Here is a 12,808-nt window from a genome sequence, read left to right as displayed (position 1 = left end):
GGATGTCCCCAAACAGCTGCCTGCCGCCCAGGAAGGGTCCTGCCCTGGGGCACACCCAGCCTGCCTTGCTCTGGAGCTGAGCCCTGCTGGAGGCTGCTGGACAGCAGCGGGCCTCGGGGGCCCCCCAGGCCCTGGGGCCCCCTTCCCGACTAAGGCCCGTCGGGTGCCGCTGCCTGGCCTCACACCTGGGCGCCCACCTGCCTCCCGCAAGGCCACACACACAGGTCCGCCCAGCATCCCGTCCCGCTCCCAGCAGCCTCGTGTGGCCCCTGGTGTGGCCGCGAGCCGGGGACCCCGTCTCTGTCCTCCTCACCAGCTGACCGCTGGAGCGCCATCTGCCACAGAGGGTCGGTGCTGGGCCGTGGTCTCCTTCCTCTGCCTGCCCATGCCCGAAGAGCTTGGTGCAACCCGACGCGCCCTCCAGACCAGACTCCGGAGAGCCCAGACCCAGCACCTGCACTGCTGCTGGCCAGAGGCTCAGCCTAAAGCCTAGGACCCTGGCCACACCCTGGAATCGTACGTGGGGTCCTCTGCACCTCCCCTTCGCTCCCCCCTCACCTGGGCAGGTGTGCCATCTGCTCCAGGTCTCCTGCCTCCCCCCCCTGCGGTCAGGATGCTCCAAGTCTGCCCCACCTACTGCAGCCAGGACGGAGCCCGAGGCCTCCCTGGGCCCCCGCTGCCCCCTCAGGACCGTCTCCTGTCCGGGGTGCACTTGCTGGCCTATCAGGGTGCAGAGCCCGTGTGGGGCAGGTGCGGCAGGGCCCCAGACGCTCTTGCCGAGAAGGGCAGTGGCCGCCTCACGCCTGGCCCTTGAAGGTCTGAAGGCTCAGGCTACTCCCTGGCCAGTGACTTCTTGGGGCACCAGTGGGGGTTTCCTCCCAGCGACCCAGCTTCCATTTTCTCAAGAAGACGCACCAGCAGAGGCCCTGAAAAGCTCATGAAAATGCCCTCCAGATCCCCCTGGCATCCTGGGGTCTTTACAACACTTGCAGCCTTGAGAGGGACACGGTTCCTGTCCCCCTGAGCTCCAGCTGAGGGAAAGCACTCCCCACCCCCTGGCTTGGCCACCATCTGCCTAGCAGGGCAGGCGGCCTAGCTTCTGCACAGACTGTACCCCAGGCCAGTTGGCAGGGGGGGGTCCAAGGACCTGAAAACAGGGCCTTCCCTCCTTCCTCCCTCCCTCCCACTCTGCTGGGCACCAGCCCCAGGGGGACCGTGCGGAAGTGCGGGGCCTGGCTGGCCTCCACGTGCACCTGGACGGGGGAGGCCGGGCGGAGCTGCCACCAAACAGCTGCTCCCAGTGCAACACCGTCGTGGCCCGAACCCCGTTATGTCCTGGGAACAGCCAGCACCCTGCACGGGACCGGCCCTGGCCCTCCGCCCGCACACCTGTGCAGACCCCGGCGCCGAGGGCAGCCGCGCCCCAGCCTGACGGGCCCAGGCGCAAAGGCCGCAGCTGGACAGCTCAGAACAGGGCACCCGGGCCAGCAGAGGAGGGGCAGGGTGCCCCCACCCTTCCAGGCCCCAGACCCCTCTCAGATCTTAACCTCGGATACGGCTGCCTGGACCTGGGGCTTTCCTCAGCCGGACCTTTCTGGACGTCAGGGTAGACCCGGCAGCAGTCCGGCTCTGGACCTTGCCCTCCGTGAAGGGGACCCACCGCAGCCAGAGGCGCTCTGGCGGGTTCCCTGTGTTCTGGGCAGAAGCCCCACGGGAGGGCAGCCCGGGCCAGGAGAAGACTCCCACCCCTGAGCAGACACCCTACCTGAGCTGCCCGCCTCGGCCTCGCTGGCCCCGGCGCCCTGGCTCCTCGTGGCCGCAGACTGCAGTGACCCCCCCTCCACGCGCCCCTGTGCCGTGGGCGTCTGGGGGGGACACGCACAGCGGCCACCGCTCCGATGCGCAGACGCGCCGAGGCCGTCCCGCCACTGCCAGGGCCTCGCAGGCCTCGCCTGCCGGAGCCTGGGGCTCGCTCGCCAGCCCGCGCGGGCGGCGCGCTGGGGCCGGCACGCAGCACTCACCGGGCAGCGGCTGAAGATGTCCGCGCGGGTGACGCGCACGTTGAAATGCCTGATCACGGCCGTGGCCTGCTGCCGGGCCTTGAGGGAGCCGTCCACCGAGAGGCAGCGCCCAGCCCCGACCTGGGCCCGGAGCTGCGGACAGATGCAGCCGTCGGGTGATGGGCCGTAACCCAGAACGGGCTCAAGCCCCTCCTCCCCAGCTCCGGGCCCAGAGCCGTCGCTCCGCCCAGGGTGGGGCAGCGGTGCGGGCTCAGCCCCCCGCCCCGGGCCCCCGCGGCAAGCAGACCCCGCGGTGGGGGCAGCCTGGGAGGATGAGGCTCAGATGTGAGCTACCTGTGGGGTCCTCACCTTGTGGTACGGCAGCCCCGAGGTCAGGATGATCCTCCCCTCCTTCCTGGCAACCTGTGCAGCAGGAAAAACTGGCAGGTGAGGGTAGCAGGCCAGCTCCTGGGGCTGGGGCCACTCTTGCCCCCATCTTCGCCAGCAGCCCCCTACACCGCCCCCAAGAGCTGCCCCTGCCTGGCACCGGAGCCGCCCCAGATCCCGCAGCCCGAGGCCAGGCATTGCCTCCTGTGATAGACTTGGTCTAAGAATCATGCAAACATCTCACAGAATTGCAAACAAGATTAAATTTAAAAAGCAAACTCTAAAAACCCAAAGATGAAACAAATGAACCACAAAGAGTAATATTCCACATGACATGAAGCCACAGAGAATTAACTACGTATCTCTAGGGCTACAGACCAAAAATGAGAAACACCCTGCAGTAATGCTATTGTTGGTGATAATATCAGCATTGTTATTCTGAAATGACTGTGTGTAAATTGTGATATAAAACAGATAGGTAGGGGCTTCCTAGGTGGCGCAGTGGTTGAGAGTCCGCCTGCCAATGCAGGGGACACGGGTTCGATCCCTGCCCCGGGAGGATCCCACATGCCGCGGAGCAACTGGGCCCATGCGCCACAACTATTGAGCCTGCGCTTTGGAGCCCATGAGCCACAACTATTGAGCCCACGTGCTGCAACTGCTGAAGCCCATGCACCTGGAGCGCATGCTCTGCAACAGGAGAGGCCGCGGCAATGAGGAGCCCGTGCACCACAGCGAAGAGTGGCCCCCGCTCGCCGCAGCTGGAGAAGGCCCGCACGCAGCAAAGAAGACCCAACACAGCCAATAAAATAAATAATTAATTTAAAAAACCCAACAAAACCCCCCCAAAAAACAGATGGGTAATGTTGGTGTGGTAACTGTTAGATTTTTTGGCTGTGAGAGAGGAGATTTGGATTAAATTAAGGAGATCACACAATAAACCCTAGCTCTAAATGGAAAACTTCAGATATATGTTATGTATATAGGATGTATGTTATATACACTCAAAAGCATTTCATCGCGCTGCCTACCGCAAAGGTCTAGAAATAAGAAGCAATCCTGCAGCCGGGGGCACCCTCACCCAGGCTGGTTTCTAGACAGGGTCCCTGCTAAAGGGAACCAGGGCTTTTTGGAGAAATAGCTGACTCTGGATCTGAGGAGCTGGAGCATCTCCTTAGGTCAAAAAGCAAAGACGTTATCAGAGTCTACAAGCGCCGTGTCAGAAGGACTTGGGATGCAGCGGAAGCCCCCATGCGCCCTGGGGGGCCGGATGCATGTCAACGAGGTGACAGCTGTGCCGTGTCCGGCTTGGTTCCTTAAAACGCATTAGTTGTCTCGGAGAGTGTGGGGGCGACCCACCAATGAGTGAGCCAAGCAGGGAAACTGGAAAGGAAACACATGGGGAAGTCATGATGTCGTACTTGGCAACGACTCCTTGGCTATGGCACCGAAAGCAAAGACAACACAATTAAAAATAGATAAGCTGGACTTTGTGAAAGTTAAAAGCTTCTGTACATCACAGGACACCATCAAGGAAGAGAAAAGATAACCCACGGGATGGGCAAAAATATCTGCAAATCCGATATCTGATCGGGGATTAACATCCAGAATACATAAAGAAGTCCTACAATTCAACAGCAGAAAGAGCAAATCATCCAGTTAAAAAACGGGCAAGGAACCTGAAAAGACATTTCTCCAAAGACACACAAGTGGCGAAGGTGCACACGTAAAGATCCTCCACGTCATCGGTCGTCAGGGAGACACGAGGCAAACCATAGTGAGATACGACTGCGCGTCACTGGGCTGGCTTTTCTTTTGTTTTTAAAAAGGAAAATAAATGTTGATGAAGACTATGTCAATTGGGAGCCCTCATGCATTGCTGGTGGGGATGTAAAAATGGTATGGCTGCTGTGGAAAACAGCATTGCGGCCTCTCAAAAAATTAAACACAAAATTACCACACAATCCAGCAATTCCACTTCTGGGTATAGATCTGAAAGAACTGAAAGCAGAAACTTCAACAGACACTTGTACATCAAGGCACTATTCACAGCAGCCAAAAGGTGGAAACAACCCAAGTGTCCACCAGCAGGTGACAAAAACTAACAAAAAAGTACACACACACACGCACATACACACATATACATGTACAATGGAACTTATTCAGCTTCAAAAAGGAAGTAAATCCTGACACATGCTACAGCATGGATGGACCTTGAAGACATTATGCTCAGTGAAATAAGCTAGACACAAAAGGACAAATATTAATGATTCTGGGACTTCCCTGGCGGGGCAGTGGTTAAGAATCCGCCTGCTAATGCAGGGGACACGCATATGAGCCCTGGTCCGGAAGATCCCATGTGCTGCGGAGCAACTAAGCCCGCGCCCCACAACTACTGAAGCCACTGCACTGAGAAGTCCACGCACCACAGGGAAGAGTGGCCCTCACTCGCTGCAACTAGAGAAAGCCAGCGTGCAGCAAGGACCCAACGCAGCCAAAAATAAAACCAATTCATTAAAAAAATACATTAAAAAATATTAATGATTCCACTTATGTGAGGTCCCTAGAGAAGTCAAATTCATAGAGACAGAAAGTAAAACAGTAGTTCACGGGGGAGGGGGAGGGGAAGAAGGAGAATGATGTTTAGTGCATATAGAGTTTTTGTTTGAGATGGTGAAAAAGTCCTGGAAATAGATGGTGGTAACGGTTGCATACATTTTGAATGTAGTTAATGCCACTGAATCGTACGCTTAAATATGGTTAAAATGATTGATCTTATGTTACGTGTATTTTACCACAATAAAAGGAAAACAAGTAATAGAGCAAGTGGTTACTGTGCAGCAACAACAAATACACACCCACGTGAGGGATAAAAAACGAAATTAAAACCAAACTCACACGACTGGAGTGAGTACAGAACGGAAGGGCGTCAAGAGTAAAACCAAGAGCGACGAGAATGGAAGGCAGACGCCCCGCAGCAAGGCCGGGGCCGGGAGACAGTGGGCTCTTCTCAGAGTTCCGTCAGGCTCCCGCCATCAACCCGGCCACACTCTTTTCCGGGAGAGAGAGGAAACAGCATTTTCAAGGGAAAACAACCCCAACAAAAGGTCACGGCAAAGGAAGTTCTTTTAGTAAAAAAGAGCTTGCTTTTTCTTGGAGTGGATGCGTGTGTCCATACATCACAAAATCCAAAAGCAACTGAACACATAAAACAGATCTAATGATGTCTAATTTTTAGAAGTAAGAAAAGCCATAATGTGTTAAAAATACTGGAAAATAATAACAGGTAAGATGGAAAGCAGGAGAGAAAGCTAAATTGATTTAAAATCCCTGGATTCTTTTTTTTTTAAATATATATATATATTTTGGCTGTGCTGGGTCTTAGTTGTGGCATGCATGTGGGATCTAGTTCCCTGACCAGGGAATTGAACCCGGGCCCCCTCTGTTGGGAGCACAGAGTCTTTAACCAATGCGCCACCAGGGAAGCCCCCCTGGATTAATTTTAACTTTAGACATTGTTAACTCAAATGTACATGTTAAAATTTCTAGGCTAATCCCTAAAAGAACAGAAATAGAATTTCTAACTTTCAAACTAACAGAGAGAAAAATAGAAACAAGTGTGAAAAAGACAAAAAAAATATAAGAAACAAAGGGAAAAAAGATCAGAAAAAGTAGGAAACGTAGAAAGCACAAATTAGGGACTTCCCTGGTGGTCCACTGGTTAAGAATCTGCCTTCCCAGGGGACACGGGTTCGATCTCTGGGTAGGGAACTAAGGTTCCAAGTGCCATGGGGCAACGAAGCCCACGCACCACAACTAGAGAAGCCTGCGCACCACAACTAGAGAAGCCTGCGCACCACAACTAGAGGAGCCTGCACACCACAACTAGAGGAGCCTGCACACCACAACTAGAGGAGCCTGCACACCACAACTAGAGGAGCCTGCACACTGCACCACAACTAGAGAAGCCTGCACACCACAACTAGAGGAGCCTGCACACCACAACTAGAGGAGCCTGCACACCACAACTAGAGAAGCCTGCAAACCACAACTACAGAAGCCTGCACACTGCACCACAACTACAGAAGCCTGCACACCACAACTAGAGGAGCCTGCACACCACAACTACAGAAGCCTGCAAACCACAACTACAGAAGCCTGCACACTGCACCACAACTAGAGAAGCCTGCGCAACGCAACTACAGAAGTCTGTGCACTGCAACTAGAGAAGCCTGCGCACCGCAACTAGAGAAGCCCGCGCACCACAACTACAGAAGCCTGCACACTGCAACTACAGAAGCCTGCACACCGCAACTAGAGAAGCCTGCACACCGCAACTTGAGAAGCCTGCGCACCACAACTAGAGAAGCCTGCGCATCACAACTAGAGAAGCCTGTGTGCAGCAATGAAGCTAAGACCCAGCACAGCCAAAATTTTGAAAAAAAGCACAAATTAATATAGTACAACTAAACAAATTATATCAGTAATTACAACAAACGTAAATGGATTAAACTAATTGGTTGAAAAGCAAAGATTGTCAGACTAGATTTTTAAAAATCCAGCTAGAAACAATTTATAACTACAGTAATAACCTAATAAATAAGAGCAAAGGAAGGTTGAAAGTGAAACGGTGAGAAAAGGATACATAAATACTAACCAAAGAATGCTGGAGAAATGCTATTAACAGCAGTTCAAATAGACTTTACGGCAAAGAGCATTAGCAGAGCCAAAGAAGTTTACCTCATAATTGCAAAAGCTTTCACTCAACAGGAAGATATGAGAATTCTAAAAGTTGTATACATATGCACCTAGTAACAACTTTAAAACATACAAAGCAATTTTTTTTAAGAACTTTTATTGAGATACAGTTAACATACAATAAACTGCATATATTTAGAGTGTACAACTTGGTATTTTTTTTCTTATTAGTAATGTATATTGAAATCCCAATCTCCCAATTCATTCCAAAGCAAATATTGACATGACTACCAGGAGAACCTGATGAGCCCACTGTCATAGGAGACTTCAGTACAGCTCTCCTGGCCTTTGACAGAAACAGGAAGAAAAATAACCAAACAAGATACAGATGATTTGAGCAAACATTAAGTAAGCTTGACCTATGGAGCATGCGAGAGCAAGAGAGGGAAGTGAATATGGCTGGAGGATACAGTGTCCTTTTAAAGTCCACATGGAACATTTATAAAAAGGATCATCTGCTCAGCTACACAGCAAGTCTCCACAAATATCTAAATCGGCAGTTAGGTGTTCAGTTAGCTTAGAAATCGAGTTTTGAAACATAACTGAAAGGCTCCCAAACCCCAAGCTTTCCGAAACTGAAAAAAGCCTTTTAAAGAATTCAAGTCAAATAAGTAATTATAACAGACACTCAAAAATTATTAGAACTAAAAAGTAATGAAAATACTGCACATTAAAATGGATGGAATGCAGTGAAAACAGTACTTCAAGAAAAATTTACTGTCTTGAATGTTTACATCATAAAATTTAAAAGGCTGAAAATTAAAGAGCTGAGCACTCCACTTGGAAATAACCCCAAGCAAGCAAAAGGAAGGAAACTATAAAGATAAGAGGAGAAATTAATGAGATAAAAAACACAAAAATGCAATAGAAAGGATCAACAAAGCCAAATGCTAGTTTTTTGAAAAGACTTAGTAAACTGACAAACCTCTCTAAGACCAGAAAAAAGGCGAGCATGAGTGAGCAGCAGTCGGAATGAAGCTGACCACCTGCGGGTCCACGGAGCTTCCACGGCAGAGCGTGACACGACACTGCCACGCGTGGGAAACACCGCGTGAAATGGGCACGTCCAGAAAAAAGCATGGATTACCAAGCGACTCAAGAAGATGCACACAACTAAGTAGTCCTAAAACCACTGAATAAAAAAGCAGAAACTCCTGGAAACTCCTCCCCCCGAAACACAGGCTGAGGAGGCCTTGTGGGGAGTGGGCCAGCGTTTGGCAGGATAATCCTGATACTACTCGAAGCGGCAGAAAGAGAGGAGGGAAACGCCCCAGCTTGTTCATGAGGTGGAAGAGAAGGGGTGAGGAGGAGACGTTCTCTGTCAGATGCGGTCCTGAAGACAGATCCAGCCACGTGACACGTGGGCCGGGCTGGGTTCAGCTGGGAAGCAAGGTCGGCTCCAGACTGAGAAGGTGCCTCACGTGCCCGGGCTGCAGGGATGCTCTCAGAGGATGCAGGGGAAGCAGCAGGGGGCACGCAGCTTCCTTCCCGATAAAACACACGGCAGACGTGGCGCCCGGGAAGCCTCCCCAGCCTGGGGTGGGGGGCTGGCAGCCACGGCGCTTTGTGGAGAAACATCCCCTGGTAAGTCAGAACCGAGACAAACGGCCACGGTCACCACCAAGTCAACCCTGCCTTGCAGGCCTCGGCCACTGTGACGGGATAAGGGAAAGAAGTTAGATGCATAAAGACGGAGAGGAAGGGGTGAAACCATCCTCGTCTCAGATGACGTCCACAAAGAGAACCCCAAGAGTGGACAGTCAATTCAGTAGAATTTAGGAGACTTTTGCGAGGTTTCCAGGTGTGAGATCGGTTCTCAGGCAGCTAAGAGCGAAAGGTCCACTGCAGTTCTGTGCGTTAGAGGAAAACAAAGCAGCACCATGTGTCGAGGCAACAAAGCAGGAGGTTCCTGGGTGAGACCTCGCAGATGCAGCGGGGCTTCGTGGACAGCTTAGGACACGTGCGTGGACTCTCAGAGAAGAGTGAGAGCAACACGGACCGACCCCTGACCGGACGCCGCCACGCGTCACTGCCCCCACCCTGGCTCACAGCGTCAGGGAGCCCCACGCAAAGCCCTCTGAGGGGCAGGCCCCAGACCGTCTCAGGAAGGCGGAGGGCGAGCGCGGTGGGGCTCCCCCTGCAGGTGCCAAGATGAACTGCGCGGCCGGGGGGGGGGGGGGAGGGCAGGACAGAGTGGCAGCAGCACCCCCCAGGTCCGGGACTGGCCGGAAGGACTCGGCACTCAGCCGGGGGACACACAACAGAGCCAGCCTGGGGAAAGACCCGGGTGAAGTGCAGGGGAGCCCACTGAGGTCCCGGAGCCCGCCCGGCGGGTGGGCCTGCGCCGCCACCCGTCGCCAGGCGGACCTGTCAGTGACTCAGCACCTGGGGTGTGCGCTGGGGTCTGGTCGCCCCGGCGCCCTCTGCATCCTGGAAGGAAAGCAGGCGTCCACGCGGACCACACTGTCTGGACAGCTGGGGCGCAGTGAGCCACTCCCACCACGCGGGGAAAGTTTCCCATCAGCTGTTTACTGGCCGGACCAACCGTGCCAGCGGGCCCTCCAAGGCCCGCGTCAGACCTGCTGCCTTCTGCGCGGGCACCTTGCAGTCCGGGGCACCAGCAGCCGGCGAGCGTGTGAAAAGATGCTCAGCGCCCGCGGCACTTGGAGGACGGCACTTCCTCCTGCTGCGGCCGCGTCTGAGGCAGCCCTGTGCTCCGGGAGCCTGAGTTCTCCAACGTGGCCGCAGCCACTGAAGCGTGAACTCAGACACAGCTCCGTGCAATGGGAGCGGCCGGGCTCCGGGGCTTGCACACTGGACTCCGGGGACGGGCCGCTGCATCCAGTCCCGGGGCTGCAGACGGAGGCCCGTCTCCTCGACCGGCGGCCGTTCCAAGCAGCAACGCACAGCGCGTCTTTCCTGTGCTCTGAGTCTGACGTCTGCCTTCCGCTCCCGCTGTTAAGGGCTCATGCGATGACACCAGGCACCCAAATAACACAAGGTCATCGACTCTGGGGTCAGCTGACGAGTGTATCACATCTGCGACTCCCTTTGGCCACATAATGTAAAACCTCAGAGGCTGATACGGGAGTGCGGGTGCAGGTCAGGGGCCAAACCCTGCCTTCCGCTTGCTGGAGACCGGGGTGCTCTCCGGGCCGGCGGGAAGGCCCCTCCTCCCTGGGTGCCGTAACCGTGACGCCTGGCCTGCGGTTCTCGGGAAGCCAGGCTGGCCTCCTAGTCTCAGCCCCTACCGGCTAGAAACAACCCTGGCGGGGGACAGAGAGGTTTCTCACAGCGACAGCGGCCAGAGCCACCCAGGGCACGACCACGTCCTCCTCCCCCGGGCACCAGGACCAGGCCTCTGGAAGAGGGGGCTGTGAGGGGCCAGGGCTGGGAGAGTGGACGTGGGGGCCCGCACGGGGGGCAGACGGCTTCCTCCTGCAGCCCCGGGCGGATCTCCTCTGTTCTTCTGGCCTCAGCTCCCTCATTACTGGGGGTGCGGGGCTGCCGGGGGCGCCGGCCGGGCGGAGCGGAGCGCGCAGGGAGGGGCCTCCGTCGACGACAGACCCTTCCGCTCTGTAGTCCCAGGCCCCCGACCCGCTCCAGGCCCCGGCCACCCACCTGGTGAGCCTGGGGCCCCTTCCCAGAAGAATGTGTTCAGATTCATAAAGGAAGCCACCTGTTAAAAGTCCACGTTATGACCTGCCCACCTCTGCCCTTTCACAGCCGCACGAGCCACAACAGACGCCAGTGGAAACGGCCCGCGTGTCCGGCAGCAGCCGGGGGGCGGGTCCACCGCAGCTCCTCCAACGGAACGTTATTTGCTCGTAAAAAGGCGTGAGGCACTGACAGATGCTACAACACAGGCAAGCCTGGAAAGCATCACGCTCGTGAAAGAAGCCAGGCCCGAGAGGCCGCGCACACGTCTGCTGACGTGCAGCGTCCACAACAGGCAGCTCCACGGAGACAGAAAGCAGGCTGCCAGGGGCCGGGGAGGGCACAGGGCAGGGACCTCACGGGGGATGAAGGGTCTAAAGTCAACTCTGGTGATGGCCGCACGAGGCCAGGAACACACAGCTGTGCACTGTGCATGGTGTGCTGTGTGAACCACGTCTCAGTAAACCTGCTAAAAAACGTTTACCAGCCACGTTCTAACCCCTGGATTCTGAGAGCCCTGCTGAGCTTTCTGCAGGGCCCTGGGGCTCGCGCCCTGCCAGGTGCGGCCCCAGCAGGGTGTAAGCACCTGCTTCTCGTTGGAGGGGAGGGCCTCACGGGCAAGCAGTGCTCCCGGGGGCCAATGGACGGCGAGGGGGGCAGGACCACACTGCCTGCACCAGGCCCACCCCCGCAAAGGAGCCTCAAGGGCTGCAGGCTGCAGGCCACAGGCACCGGAGCCGTAAGTGTCTCTGCCCCAGCGACTGGGGGGGCTGCCCTATGTCCCGGTGGGGGGGGGGGTCCATGCAGTGGGGGTGCTGCAGCCGCCAGCCACCGCCCCCACTCCCAGCTGATGCGGGAGGCCCCGAGCCCCGCCTGCTCACCTCGGCGGCCCTGCGGTGGTCCTCGCCCGTGGCCAGCACCAGCACGTCGATGCCCAGGCAGCGGAGGCTCCGCGCCAGCCCCTGCAGCATGCTGTCACACACCACGCGGAAGGCCCTGGCCGGGATCCCGGGGGCCGCGTCCTCGCCCGCGGACACCTGCAACGCAGCCCTGCTCAGCAGCCGCGGCCCCTCTGCCCCACCCTGGGCCTGCTGGGGAGCGAGGGTTCCGAGGGCCGTGAGGTCAGCGCCTCCCCATCAGTGTGCGCTCAGTGCGGAACCCGGTAGAGAAGCAGCCAACGTGACAGCAGATCCGCCACGCGGCACCGCGAGGCGGGCAGCACACATCTCCTGCCTGGGGGGCTGCGTGCAGGCCAAGGGCTCGGGGGCACAAGGGACACGGCCAGACCCGGTGGCAGGAGACGGCAGGGACCCCTCCTCCTTTAGGAGGCTAAGCCTCGGCTCTGCGTTCCCTCCTTCCCAGCGTGAAGGACACAAGCTCCCGGATGGCTCTCTCCACTCCCACCCCACCCACACCTCCAACCCCGTGAGGTCCCCCTAGGGATCCTGATCGAGGGGTCCTGGGGGGCTTCGCCTACCTGCCGGGGTGAGGCCGAGGCCTTCTGAAAGGGGGGCGGCTCCTGAGCCCCCTGTCTCTCGCTGCGACCCAGCCGCAGGCTCCGGGTTAGGTCCCGCGACAGGTGGAAGCGGGCAGGCTCTCTGCACAGCGCCCAGTACACCTCCAGCAGGCAGTAGGCGTCAGCGGCTGGGACGGGCAAGGTCGGCCTCAGCCTCCGGTGGGGGCGAGGGGTGCGGGGACGCGCGGGGACGCAGCGGGGGGCTTACAGAGGGCGCCAACCTGCGTAGACCAGCTGCCCCTCGCTCAGCGGCCGCCGGTTCCAGTTGGAGAGCTGCTGTGTCTTGTCCAGAGGCTTGCCCAGCACCTGCTGCACCAGAAGGCTGAGGCCCCGGGGCCCCGCGGCCCCATCCACACCTGGGGCTGGCCCGTCTGCCACCCGCATCTGCAAGACAGCACCCCCCGGGGGATGAGGGGCCTGCCCCGGACAGAGCATGGCCAGCACACGCTCCCCGGCCCCGTGTCCTCCCTGGCGGACAGGGCCGCAGGAG

At 57.0% G+C, this 12,808-nt stretch overlaps 1 protein-coding gene across 6 annotated transcripts in view; it reads right to left on the bottom strand.

Moving 5' to 3' along the window:
- EXD3 (exonuclease 3'-5' domain containing 3) overlaps positions 1 to 12,808 on the bottom strand; it is a 76,579-nt gene that overhangs the window by 14,180 nt on the left and 49,591 nt on the right. For 3 of the 6 annotated variants that reach the window (XM_057721112.1, XM_057721110.1, XM_057721109.1), the window contains exons 15-19: positions 12,540 to 12,702; positions 12,280 to 12,446; positions 11,684 to 11,839; positions 2,370 to 2,423; positions 2,022 to 2,153 (exon numbers count right to left, since the gene is read on the bottom strand). In XM_057721112.1, the coding sequence (XP_057577095.1) occupies positions 2,022 to 2,153; positions 2,370 to 2,423; positions 11,684 to 11,839; positions 12,280 to 12,446; positions 12,540 to 12,702 (672 nt within the window). Of the gene's footprint in view, positions 1 to 2,021; positions 2,154 to 2,369; positions 2,424 to 7,235; positions 11,018 to 11,683; positions 11,840 to 12,279; positions 12,447 to 12,539; positions 12,703 to 12,808 lie in introns of those variants that run through there. The other 3 variants (XM_057721115.1, XM_057721111.1, XM_057721114.1) reach the window with 3 other exon arrangements.

The sequence above is a fragment of the Hippopotamus amphibius genome, chromosome 2, assembly GCF_030028045.1.
Source record: "Hippopotamus amphibius kiboko isolate mHipAmp2 chromosome 2, mHipAmp2.hap2, whole genome shotgun sequence".
NCBI classification, from domain to species: domain Eukaryota; kingdom Metazoa; phylum Chordata; class Mammalia; order Artiodactyla; family Hippopotamidae; genus Hippopotamus; species Hippopotamus amphibius.
This window is presented reverse-complemented; position numbering and strand designations above follow the sequence as displayed.